The sequence below is a fragment of the Corvus brachyrhynchos genome, unplaced genomic scaffold, assembly GCF_000691975.1.
Source record: "Corvus brachyrhynchos isolate BGI_N302 unplaced genomic scaffold, ASM69197v1 scaffold43, whole genome shotgun sequence".
In the NCBI taxonomy this organism is placed as follows: domain Eukaryota; kingdom Metazoa; phylum Chordata; class Aves; order Passeriformes; family Corvidae; genus Corvus; species Corvus brachyrhynchos.
In genome coordinates this window covers 4287386-4301163 of record NW_008237353.1, presented here as the reverse complement: position 1 = coordinate 4301163, position 13778 = coordinate 4287386, and the positions used below count along the sequence as shown (strand labels likewise).

The following is a 13778-nucleotide window of genomic DNA, read 5'->3' as shown; positions in this document are numbered from 1 at the left end:
TTGAAGCGCATGGCAACTGATAAAAACCCTACTTTTATTTAGCAAAAATGCAGTATCCCATATATGCATTACCCTTTCTTTGAACATATTGCTCAATTAATGGTGATTTTTATTTTCTGCTAGTAATTCACCAGAAGTAAGCTCCAGCTCCAAAGGACTGCTGGGATGAGACAGTATTACAAGTAATTGACAGACAGCCTGACACTCAGCACAAGATTGAGTGTGGATCTGTCTGCATTTAAATACTCTTCGTTCTTGGGCAATCTAACAAGCAAGAGAAACATTCGAATGAGCAAATCATAATTAAGGTACAGCTAATATGCACAGATTTAACTGGTCAAGCAGTGTGCTAGTTAATGTTAACCCCTTTTTGCAATACCAATTTTTATTCACAGACTATTAAATATAGAAGAGCACTAGATGCATGCATAAAATATTCTGTCTTGATGGAAAACTGAATTTTGCATAAACAAAGCCAGTGCTTTATGTATCTCATAGCATTTTTTCTACTAGTGTTATAAAGAACATGAGCTTCATTCCCAACAACACAAATACTCCCTCCCACATTGTCTAGAAGGAAACCTTTATTGTTCAAAGTTCCCAATTTGTTAAGGTTTTTGAGAGAACCCAAGATTCACGAATACAGCGTAAAACCTTCTGGAAGAGTAAAACGGGTTCTTATTTCGACATTTATTAAGCCAAATCATATTCTACCAGCTGGAAATGAACATGTCACCAAGCATTTACAGACGTTAGGATCTGCTGTGTCTGAGATGTTAAAATTCTAGATTAGAGAAAATGGTGTGACAAAATGTATCCCAAAGCACAGCAGAGATTCATCCATTTCCTAACCCCATAATATAAAAAAATACATTGACTTTCGGGTGAGCTCATGTTCCCATGACACCATGTCTTAAAGAGTAATTTTAAGGAAATGTGCTATGTTTGAAAACCCCAAAGACAAAGAACACTTTGAGAGGAAGAACAGGAGAGACAGACTATTTTAGTACCAAAAAATAAAAAGCAGGAATACACAGAGTAAGCAAAGATGCACATACAGCTTCCATAGGACAAATGAGCATTTAGCATAATACCAAAGGAAATAGTAAACATCCCTTCATACCCCACGTTTTGTTTTTTTTTCTCAGAAGGACGGAGGCAATTGCCCTGTCCTCCTCCCTTTAGTACTTGAGGTTCCATTCAATCACACTGCTAGCAAAACAGACACAGTTTGCACAGAGACAACTTTGTAATTACAGCAAGAAAAAGTTGCATGGTCCACCGAGTACAAAACACTACAAAACTCACAGTAATAAGAAGTCAGGGGCTTAACTATTCATTTATTTAAATGTATGCTGCAGTTTTCATTTTTTCTGGTCAAATCAACAGATTTTAATTGGCACTTTCAAAAGCAGCAGTCTATGAAAATGACAAAAAATAATACTAGAAACAAAGCAAATACATGCCCTAAAGTCCTTTTAATTCTTGAAATTATGCTGCCCTTTTATTTGCCATTGAGGAATGTGTGCATATTATTCCCTTTTTAAATGCATTTCAAATCAGTTTACACTCTAGGTTATTCAAAACTTGAGCTTATGCACAACGCTCCAAAACGCTTGGTGCACTCAGAGGAAAAAAAGGACAACAAAGAAAAAAGAAAAGTGAATTAGTAATTTTACTGTAATACTGTAATAATTTCCTATGTGCTGTGTCAGGGCACGTTTGAGGGAGCCATCTGTAGGGTATCAGCTTCAATGAGGTTAAGGAACATAAACACCGAGCTGACATGAAAAATCAAAGCAAAAGAGCAAAGAAATACTACTGCGACTTGTGGTACACTTGGCACACCTTCTGCATTTAAAGACTCTGCTGCCATGCAGACTCCATCTCAATGGCTGGTGTATCACTCAAATGTCCTGAATTAATAACGGAGATACAGCCCACAGATGGCATATAGTATGGTTTGAGACAGACTCATTTTGACAGGTGACAAAGACGACTACTCATCTAGTCATGTGAAATTAAGCACTTACGGGAATGGCAGGTGTGAACTGCCTCCTTTATACAGATTTGGAAGCATCCCATCACTCACAGAAAGTGCCGTACTAAAATCCCAGACAACTCTGGGATTATGTTAAATCCACAAAGGACACAAGCTAGGGCTGAGATGTGAGTCCCTGCCCTTTTACAGTCTGGATGATCTAGAGTCCCTTGTGATTTCGACAGAGCCCCGGATACTTAAAAAGAAAATTAAGTTTAAACCTAAGGAAAAGTGAAATACAGTCAAGGCAAAATTAATATCTAACGCTATGCCATGAACATTAATTAATTTTAAGTTGCTACACATTTCGCCTTATTTTTCACTTTTCAGACTAATTCCCATTCACTGTTTAGCTACTACTATTGTTTTAATGGATTTTTTCCAATCCTCCCTCTCCATCAGTCACTGGAAGTGGATGTTAAACACTGCCTCACCAGAGCACTAGTGAGTAGTTTCATAAAATGACTGGGGAAGAAATGCCTGGAGGTTACCTCTAAAGCAGGGTGTATTCCTTACGTACTTTTGCTACATGTTGATGCCACGGGGTGATAAAATCTTTGACATCTGGCAGTGTGTGTAATTAGAGCAGTAGCTCTGTGCAAAGACATATGGGCAAGAACACACAGGGTAACCACACACAGGCACTCCTTGCAGGTTTTTCTAGGACTATCTAATGGACTCTAACACTAACCTTCCCCTTCACATTATATAAAACAAAAATAAATTCTGAGGCAAATTATTTTTCCCTGGCCATAGTTGCTCATGTCTGTTTATTAAAGTTTTCTTCCATGTAGATAAAATCCCTAGTTTTCCTCAATGTCATGCTGCATCAACATACTAAGATAGGACTGACACTGGACAAGGGCATATCTCAAAATCTCAGTTTGAGACTAATCTTCAAATAAGCAAGCTATATGCCTCATGATGTATCCATTCAAACAGACTGCTAAGACTGTGAGAGCACTTTAGAAAACAGAATGCTATTTCCATTGCTTGGCCAGGCGTTCTCTGAGAGGAAAACTGAGGATGTCTCCTGCAGGTAAACCACAAACTCCAACTTCTCTCTCAGTCTTAGTACCATGGCCAAGAGTTGGAGTCTCTGGTCCTTCAGTGTCTTTAAACATGCCAAATAATCCTCTCTGTCATACAAACAAACCTCATGCTGGAGAAGTCTTGCCAGGATTTGCTGTGTTCACATTAATGTGCCCACTGAAAGCAGCAGCGAAATTTTAAAGTGCAGTTTCCTGTGCTCCCTTCACAGCCATTGGTTTGTTCAGTCTGGGGTGAACTTCGCAGTGGGCAAACTAAACTCACTTCCAAGGAAATCAGAGCAGTAGCCATACTCCAGGTCCACAGTGAATATACTCCAAGCCCTTGGTGGGAACAGAGGAATTCAAACTAATGGTATGTCTTTGAAACAGCTTTGGATCATGGCTAGTGGGAAAGTTTGATTAAGAGAATTAAATTTATTTTGAAGTAAAGCCTCCAAAATGCAGATAAATTTAGATATAGTGGCTTCACTACCAAATTCTGTGATTTCCTCATCTGCTCTTGATACTTCATACTATGCACTAATGTAAGCACAGACATCATCTCTGGCTAAAGAAAACAGCAGCTAAAAAATGTAGTATTTTAGATTATACCCAGAATAATTGTGAAAAATGCTCTTTTTGTAATGACTTAGGTCAGCATCCAGCATGTCAGTAAGTGTTTCGTATTTTGCATTACTATAAAGCATTGCATGGTTCCAATCATATCTTTCTTTTTAGACAAGAAGGCCCAAATGAATGCAGATACAGTTTGAAAACACATGGTTGCTTCTCATCCCAAGACTGTCCATGCTACACAGGCACCATTACCACCATATTTACTGAATAAAAAACTAAAGTACTAAATTGCAAGACCACACAATGCAAGCATAGTAAGGATTTTCATGAGATTAACAGTATCCTCTGAAATGACAAACATCTTCAAGTACAGAATGGCATTTATCTGACAGAACTACCTGAAGGCACTGGTTATGCTATTTTAAATCATATGAAAACTTAAACTGACAACCTACCTTAAACCAACTTGAGTTTTGATAGCCATTGGCCCAGGCCCCCAGATCTACCAAGCCTTCCAGAATAAGAGACTTAATGCTAATTACAAGCGCTCACAGCTTTCCTTTGCCCCCTCCTCTGCTCTAATCCCACCACTCCTGACCCAAGGGAAGTTGTCTTCCTCCTCCTCCTACTCTCCCTGTGCTGGCCTCCATCAGTAGAACAGCAGAGCTGTTGACTTCTACTCCTTAGTGGAAACTAAGAAACTGATTCCCAGATACTGAGGTAGATGAAACACTCTCAGCTGCTCCAATAAGTACAGAAATAAAGTAAATGAATCAAAATCATTGCTTATAGGCTGAGTCTCTAGGGAAGCTCTATCCAGATCTTAAAATTAATTTCTACATTTAGATGACTACTGTTGCTCTATGCCACATATCATTTCTAAAGTGAAATAAACCCTTGCTGAGCAGTTGCACATGTACAGTTGTATGCAACTGCCAAAAATGTCTGATTTTTAAAAAAGATACATGATTGGAATTACTTTGTCCTTTTCATTGCATACAAAAAGCGACACAAGATTAGTACATTTTCCCAGGTAAAATTTTTTCACAGAAAGCCAAACATTCTAATTAGACAGATGACTTCTAACAAAATAAATTAGTAACATGCAGCACCTTTTAAAACAATTAATGAAAGATGTTTGCAACGAATAAAACATCTTCATACCTTTCAGGAGATAACAGATCTACATGTGGATTTCATCCTAATCAACTGACATGAGGGTTAATCAGCTTCTCACTTAATTTTGGTTGTTTAAACAAATTACAGTTTTAACCTTTCTTCAACTGGAAAGTTAAAAGCATGTTGTTCATAAAAAGTTTATTTTGTTTGGAGAAAATGTATACAGGAGACTGCTTACATTCCCCAGTGATCCTTCAGAGACAAGTCTGGTAAACTTGGAAAAGGAGATTAGATAAAAACGCAGAAGGCAAAAAAATTTTTTATAAATTTAGTTTCACAAATCCGCAAAATTATGTCACCAAATTTCAAGATCAGAAACTCTTGGTCACACATGAAACACAGAAATGCGATTGAATAATCCTTAGAAAAATCATATAAACTGGAAATTGTATGGAGCACTGAAGAGGATGAGCAACAGCAGATGTTGCTGCACAAAAAGGCTGGTGCACACAAACACATGCTCTGCACAGCAACATTCAAGACACATTTTCAATAGGCTTCCATGAATTCCTCTCACTTTGCCATTTCACCTAAAGATCCATTTTCAAAGAGATAAGAGCATTTCTCCTTAATATGAGTCAGATAAAAAATGAAGTCCTACCTACAGCACCTTCTGGAAGATTTAGAAAGAGGAAGACTAGGTATCAGAAATTTACAGATTTGTGACATGCTCACACTTACTATGATGGCTACTGATTGAAGGAAAGGAACATTCTTTCCACTTTTCTCGGATTGTATCAAGAGTGCCCCTTATCTCGGCAGAGCAGTTTGTTATTTACAGCAACTGATTTTTTTTTTTTTTAAAGCTTTGAGAATACTTATACAATGACCAGCAGTGACAAAAGCAGCAGTCTGTGCCAAAACACTTCTAATAATGTGAATTAAAAATGAAAGCAAAGACACTAACTGTGAAAATTGCTAAAAGCTTGATTTGCTTTTGTACAAGATGCTGAAAAATGTTAAAATAAAAAAAAAGAAGAAAAGCTTGTGACAGATATGAGAGACACAATGCAAAGCTCTCAAAAACACAACCACTCCACTTCCTGAAGGCTCTTATTCAGTGTGCTGAGTTAAGACTCTCTCTTAGTGAAGTGTATGCTAAACCAAAGAATAAAATAAGAACCCAGGAAGCTTCTTGCAGGTTTCTGCAGTTCATGTTCTTTAGTTGGTGAAGTGAAAACCTGCTTATTCCTACCAATATGAGATTTCTCTGGCCCTCATGCTTCAACAATAGGTTGAAAACGTGCAGTTATAGCACTCTGATGAGGAAATACTGTCCTTGATGTCCTCAGAGAACACAGGTGCAACTATTAATGTTATAATATCTTTGGGAAAGCAGCATGGCTACCAGCTACTTATCTGGTATTACACATGCACATGGTTACAAAATTTACCTTCAACTACATCCTTCCCTCCTTTTTCCTCCTCTTTACATTTGTGTTCTTTCTGTGTACAGTTCCTAGGAACTTCAATAAATTCATTTGGTGACAGAATCCATCAAAACCAACCTACCTTTGAGAAGAAACACTCACTTCCTCCTCTGCATGAATAGGATACTCCTTCAAATTTACATTGTTATATACTTCTAATTTCATTGAACTACTTTGTTACATTTATTTTAAACACAGATATACACTTACATTTCTATTTCTTATAATGGAAGCGCTAAACACACTAAAAATAGGATAATGAATGCATCACTGAGTGAGACCAGCATATAATGTTTCTGGAAATATTTGTTTGAGGTGCAGCAGGAAGAAAATTTCAATCCCATGGTCCATCACTTGCTAGTGACATTTCCTTTAGTTCTTGGAAACACCAGACATACACACAAATGAACATCAATCACTACAATAAAGTCCTACAGGTCAGAGATCTCAGTAATATCATAATTCCAAAATTATTTGAGTATCTCATTATCTCAATAACTTGCTGTGTCAGGCCAATGGCTTAACATCGTTAGCCTAATTTTGTAAATGTATTTTAAGTCTATTATTTTTTTAAACTACTACTTAAAATGAAAGATACTTCACACAAGGTTCCATGCTGACTCACTCAATGAACGTCTACGTTGGCATATAAATGACTCCTTTTCTTCCTTACCTCCAGATGCTCTAAAATATAGGGAGGGTTTGTCATGCCAAGCCTCAGCATAGCTCCCTCAGGAATAACTTCAACCAGCTTCCACAGAAGCGTGGGGAGGTCTGTGCCAATGTCTCTGCCATAAGCCCCTGTGTCTTCACTGGTCAGCCATATCTCACAAACACCCTCTGCGAATAAAAGAAAGAGATAATTAACAAATCTGTTTTAGAGCTGTTTGTTTTATCATACAGCTGCTCACTCTTTTAAATGCAGTATTTCACATGGCTATTATGCAGCCAGACTGGGTATACAATTGCAAAGGGAAGGGAAGGAGAAGGAAGGCTTATCCCATGGGTAGCAGTGGGTTATTAAGTTCATTTTATGAGCACAAGAGTGCTACAACAATGCTGTAAATTATCATTGCTGTGGAGTGATTAACATTCACAGCCAATGACTAATTCTGTGCTGCCTCTACAGCAAGTCAGACAAGTTTAGTACTGTGTTTTATTTTTTGAGCCTAATTCATTAAACACGGCAAGCGACATCACCCAGGCAGAGTTTGCACTAATGGTTATTACAGTAGTTAGCTTATTAACTGGTGAGCTTCCACTGAGCAAAACCAGCTCTAAAGCACCGTGATTAACATTCCTCCTGAAGTAACTATTACAATCTTGTATTCCTTAAATTATACAATTAGCAATGCAATATTAAGGCTGTATTGAAAAGGTTAGTGACCACTGCATGACAGAGTGATAGTACAGCAAAACCTGTTTCCTGGCAGTTAATGCTTCATTTTCCATCAATCAGAGCCTTAGGAAGTAGTGCATTTGACTTATATTGTAAATAGCAACCTTGAACACTGATATTTGGTAATAATATCCTCCTACTCAAAGAGGGGAAAGATTGTACCACCCTTTAATAATAGTTGAAAGCACTGAGGTTTCACACAGCCACTTCTGCCAGGCTGCCCAGTTTTCAACCTTTTTGCAATGCAATCCCTCCCTCTCCCCTTCCTTACCACCCCAAAGCAAAAAATAAGCCATTGAAAACAGGGTGTCTGTAAGGAGAACACCTGTGATTCTTAGCAAGATAAGATAGCATTAACTCAGTGAAGAATTAAACTTCTGAAACCAGTCATAAACTGGTAAAAGAAATACCCAAACACTATTCATAATTCATCAAAGCACTTGTTGGACCAGCAGAGAATGTATCATAAAACGTAAATGTTTATGTTTTAAATACATACTCAGATGAGGAAAACATAAGCACATGCACAGCCTTTAATCACATAAAAAGCAATAAACCTAGAAAACCAAATGTTTTACAAAACGTAAATTCAACACTGCTACTCTTAAATTCACAATAAAGGCAGAGAGAAAGTTATGTTGAGCATCAAAGTTAATCCTGCTTGTACAGAAATGTTTTCAAGGTAATTTATTACTTAGAATGAAGAATGCTTAAAAATTAAAGGTTAACTGTAAAACTCATCACTTCTTAAGTTTTGCTTCAAGAATAGGTTAGTGAGGGAGATCTATGATTTGGATCTTGAGAGAAGTCTGTTGTAAAGCATTCCTGAAGTACTAAGACTATTTGCAGTCACACTCAAACTGAGCTCCCTGTGCAGAATCTGCCTGCAGTACACAATCACACAGTGGATATCACTGCACTTGCTAATGTTTTTGGAATTCATCTCACCACAGGCAGTACCCACCATGAAGCATACTCTGGGGTTTGCCGCCTGCCCTACATTTTCCTGAAATACGTGAAAAAAAGAAGTGAATTTTATACGCTATGTATTAAAAAGAAGAGAAATATAAGGATTCTTAATGATTGATATGGTCCTGTTTTGTTTGGTTTATGTTTCTTTATATGAGTCTCCAATGGCCATAAGAACACTACCAAACTTACTGATTTGCTGAGTTTCTACTGCAACGGAGTAATTCTCATTTGCAAGCTTTCAATCTAAAGAGTTGCAGGGGGTTTGGGTTGGATTTCCTTTTTCTTTTTTTCATGAAAACGGCTAATGGAATACTGTCTCACAGTTAGCAGATGAACACTGAGGGAAAAAAAATAAATCACCGGCTAGGAATGGAAATAACATTCCAGTGGAAAACAACAGCAAGCTTTTAAAGCTGCATAGGTGGGGACCATTAGCCCCCTGGTGGGCTGAAACTTCAAATTAAATCACAAGAAGAGGAAGCAGCTGTAATAGTAAATCAGCAACAACAGGAATAACTGTCTCATCTGCTCTCCGATCAGGGTGTTGAACAACAAGCAATGGGAATAATTCATGCTGTGAGATCCACGGATGTAGTCTTATTACGGGGGGGACAGAGGGGGGTGGTAGGGAGGGGGAAGAACACCTGTATTTTAGGAAAAAGTTCACGTCCCAGCTTCAGGTTGACAAAATGGATCTTCAAATACTGAAAGCTACTGTGAGTGATAAATATTTACAAGTAGGATAAATAGGATAAATCAATTTTGTACATAACTGTGTGTGATAGAGGTTTTGTGTCAACTGATTTTAGGCCATTTTTTTTAGTCCTTTGCATCCTCCATTTAGGAGCCTAAACTTACGCCAGGTAAGAGGAGAAAACAATAGACCTCTCAGACAGTATTAATGAAGTCAGTCAACACTTCCTATTTTCACTCCACCCAGTTCCCCTCCAAACTCCAACCCTCCACAGGAACCTATTTAAATCCACTGTCAAATCATGTTCAGAATTTTTTTCCTTTCTTTTGCAGCAAACCTCACTCGATCATTCACCACTCTGTTACTGGGCAATTTTGGTGCTAATAAAGGCAAGTTGATTTTGTAAACAAGAAAATTGATCCAAACAGCCAACTTGAGATGTGCAAACTCAGAGCATTTGTTACAGTATTAAGGCAAATTATCGTTATATTCAAGTAATTACAAGTCTGCCTTTGGTCACAGCTCTTGGTTTATTTCTCACTCTGCCATCACTATCCAGCACAAAAGAGAAACCTTAATAGTTGGCCTCTGAGCTCTGCTCTGCTGTAATTTGAGATTACTGAGAATTAAAAATGCTGGGAAAAGAATAGGTTCCAAGCAAATGAAGAAAGTTCTGAGCCTATTCCTTCTCACATGTCTCAGATCTATCTGCAAAGAATACTCATTGCAGATTATCTGACGTGGGTTTTAACTTCATTTTTGTGGGGTAAACAATCCTTGTCATAAAGAAGATTAGAAATCCTACAGCTATCACTTTTACAAAATATGTGCATTTCTGGTTAAGAGACTACTTGAAATTATTAATTTCTTTAATTAAAAAAAAACTTCTAACATTTTTATTTGGCTTTATCTTCCTGTCACTATTGTAAATGCTGTTTTCAGCAGTACCAAGCATCCTTTAAACTGAAGGGAAGTCTACTCCATCAGAAAAATGAATTTACTTTCCTCTACAAAAATATCTGAAGATGTTAAAATATTGGACACCAAACCCAGTGAAAGTCTCATATTTGATAACTGACTTCGTACAAATGAAATTCAATCCCCAAATCCTCCTGTTTTTTCCTTCTCCTCCCCTTCTTGTTCTCCTCTTTCCTGGCAGATTTTTCAATGTGAACAGGAGTGGCTTTTCCAACAGCACAGTTCTCTGCAGGCTGCCTCAGTGGGAGACCCCTGACTCTGACCTTCTCAGTAGCCCACATATGCTTATCAATAACTGCCTGACCTCCTTGTGATTCCTTCTCCAACAGTGAATTCTTATGGCAGCCTGCAGTGCTGTACAGACCACAGAAATACCTCTCCCAATGCACCACAGAAATCTGAAAGACCATCTGCCAAGGGAGGCTTTACTTAAATGATTGTCTGAAACTCTTGCAGACTTGAGGACAGTCAATCTGACCATTCCTGATAACAACCGTAGAATTATTTAAAACCAAGAAAATCATGGCCAAAGATAAAGGCTTAGGAAACACCAAATTCATTGTTCAAAATGAGCTTAGCAGACTTTATTTTCTCTTCAATTATTTGAGCTTCTCCTTATTTATTCAGCATGGATTTTACAAGCACCATTTACACACTTGATGTGTATGTGTGTATATGTACATGCTAGATTACTTTGCTGAATCAGTGTCTTAACTGGGAAATTGTGAAGACATCTGTGCATATAGCCAATCTGGACATAATGCAAGTTTAAACAGAACTGAGATTTGGAGGAATCAGTTTCCTCCTGTAATTCTGAAGTACTTTGCAAGCATTGATTCGCCATTGTCAAAGCGTCCTCTTAAGACAGTTCAGCCACATGGATCAGCACTGAAACATCCCATTGCAGGGACTTCCTGAAAGAGAAAATCAAACTGGGAACAATTGATGCTACAAGGGGTTTGGAAGGATTTATTTCCAGCTCACCAAGAAACCCTTATTCTTATTTCATCTGTATATATACAGGGCTTCAGGAGGATAGAACAAATGGAGCTGGACACAATCCTGTACTAACCCGAGTTACCCAGAGAGTAACTCACACCAAACTGTCACGATTACAGAATGCAGGATACCTGGCAAGCAGATGAAGAAAGTAGATTGAGGTAAAAAAGACAGGTCTATGTTCAGAGCTGGTGAAAGAGGCAAGCTGTCAGGCTATGACCTCAAGGATCAATGTTTTTTCTGCATTTTGTTAAGTACAGGTCAGCTTACGGTTCAGCACCGTATCGTACAGACAAACGCAGTGCTGCAGTTCTGCTGACAACACACTGCGTACAACCTGTCTCACAGCCTGGATTTCTAGGGGGTCTTTATTAATGCTCAAAAGTATTTCCTCTTTTTAAAAGACCTGTTTTTTTACCCTTCTGGACAGTCTTAAGGATATGGAAGATGGTTGTCCACTCCTGTTTTCTTAATGCTTGCCACAAACAGGAGAACAAGATCTGAACAACATCATGAATATGAGCTGACCTACTACGATTGTAGTTGTGTTCTCAATATTTCCAACGACAGCAATACCACAGCCACTTTGGGTAATCTGTTCCAATATTTGACCTCCCTAAGGGTAAAATATTTTTATTTGCACCTAATTGTGATTTGCTGTGTTCCAACTTGTACTGTTACCTATCATCCTACCTCTGCAAGACCTGTCTGACTTCAAGACAGTCTGGCTCTGCCTTCTCTATACTGTCCTATTAGGCAGTCATAAACAGCAATAGTAACTCCTCTTAGCTCTCTTTTCAAAAGCTCCACACATTCATTTCTTGTCTGTTATGTGCTCATCCTACTGGTCATTTCAACGTCCCTCTGCTGAATTGCTGCAGTGTGTCAGCCTTGTCCTGAGGCACCCAAGAATGGAGAGCACTCTCTCTGTGACGTCTCATAATTGCCAAGTCCAAGGCACCAGTCACTCCCTGGGGCCTGTGGCTGCACTCTCCAACAGCAGCTGGGGCACAGCTGGCAGTTGCGGAGGGGTTCCACTGCTGACTCATGTGCACCAGCTTTCCCAGAGGAATTCCAAAGGCTGCAAAGCTGCTTCCCAGACAGTCAGTTCTCCACATCCATAGCGCAGCATGGTGTATTTCACCCTAGATTTGGGACATTTACTTGCCTTTGTTGAACTTCATGAAGCTACAGCAAGTCCATTTCTCCAGGCAGTTGAGGTCCCTCGCAATATTAGCTGTACCATCCAGCCAGTCAAGTACTCCCCTAACTTGAGTATCATCTCCCAGATTTCTCAAAATGCACTCTATCTCGCAGTCCACCTTGTTATGAAAGACATGAAATACTGGCTTCAGTATCAATTTCTGCAAAACACCCTTAGTAACTGCCAGCTAGACCTTATACCATGGCTTGGCACTCTGGGAACCTGACAGACCAATAAATTCCTTTACCCTCTCATCACCCACTAATCCAGTCTATATCTCACTACTCTAAGAACATTATGGGAGACTATGCTGAAGTATAGACAAATTTAAGGTAAACAAAACCAAACAAACCACACCAAAACAGAACAGAAAACCCACAAAGAGAAGAAAAAATCCAACTCCACCCCAAAACAAAAAACCAAACAACATCCTACCCCCACAAAAAACCCCAAACCAACCCACCCCCAAACACTGTAACTCCACTGCTTTCCTCTCCTCCACAAAGCCAGACATCCCATCTGAAAAGTCACTCAGGACCATCATATGGTATGCTGTTGGTAATCCTATGCCACATGTTCCCAAGCACCCTCTTGTCCTTCCTGTGCCAGCATGTGGCTTCCAGGAATGTTTGCTCCATACGGAGTGAGGTTCAACTGCCCTGTAGTTCCCCAGTTCTCCCTTCTTGTTCTTTCTGGAGGCCAAGGTGACATTCCCCTTCTTCCAGTCATGAGGAATCTCCCCTGGTTGTCATGTCCTTTGAATGATGAGAGAGAACAGCCTCATAATGACATCAGCCAGCACTCTCAGCACACTTGGATGCCTCTCACTGCAGGATTATTTCTATTACTTCTGGATGTCAGTCTGCAGTTACAAAAACTAGAGCTGTGTTTTGAAAGTGCTTAGTTCAGTACAAGCCTTTAAAGCAGTTGTGGTTTCTACTACCCACAGGATGACACATATATTAGAGTGCTTAGGAAATGAACACAGTAACTTTTATGGTCTACATATTTTTGAGAACAAATGTTTGGAAACTAATATGAAGTGACATACAGACCAAATTATACTGACTGAAATCATTCCACCTATGTAGGAATAACGCGTTATTTTAAAAGTACAACACTGAACAGTATCACTTTGGAAGATTCTGTTTGCCTGTGTTGTCTACCACACTTAGCAACCAAATTAAAATCATTTCTTCTATCTCCTTGCCAACATACTTCAGTAGATGTTTACACTAACAAATGATTAAAGTTCTCATGTATTTATATGAAAAT

The 13778-nt window shown here is 38.8% G+C and overlaps 1 protein-coding gene across 4 annotated transcripts in view; it reads right to left on the bottom strand.

The window, feature by feature from the left end:
• Positions 1 to 13778, bottom strand: part of CDKAL1 (CDK5 regulatory subunit associated protein 1 like 1) — a 389233-nt gene that overhangs the window by 145188 nt on the left and 230267 nt on the right. For all 4 annotated transcript variants that reach the window (XM_017730699.1, XM_008630909.2, XM_017730700.1 and 1 more), the window contains one exon: positions 6931 to 7097. In XM_017730699.1, coding sequence (XP_017586188.1) covers positions 6931 to 7097 — 167 coding nt within the window. The remainder of the gene's footprint in view (positions 1 to 6930; positions 7098 to 13778) is intronic.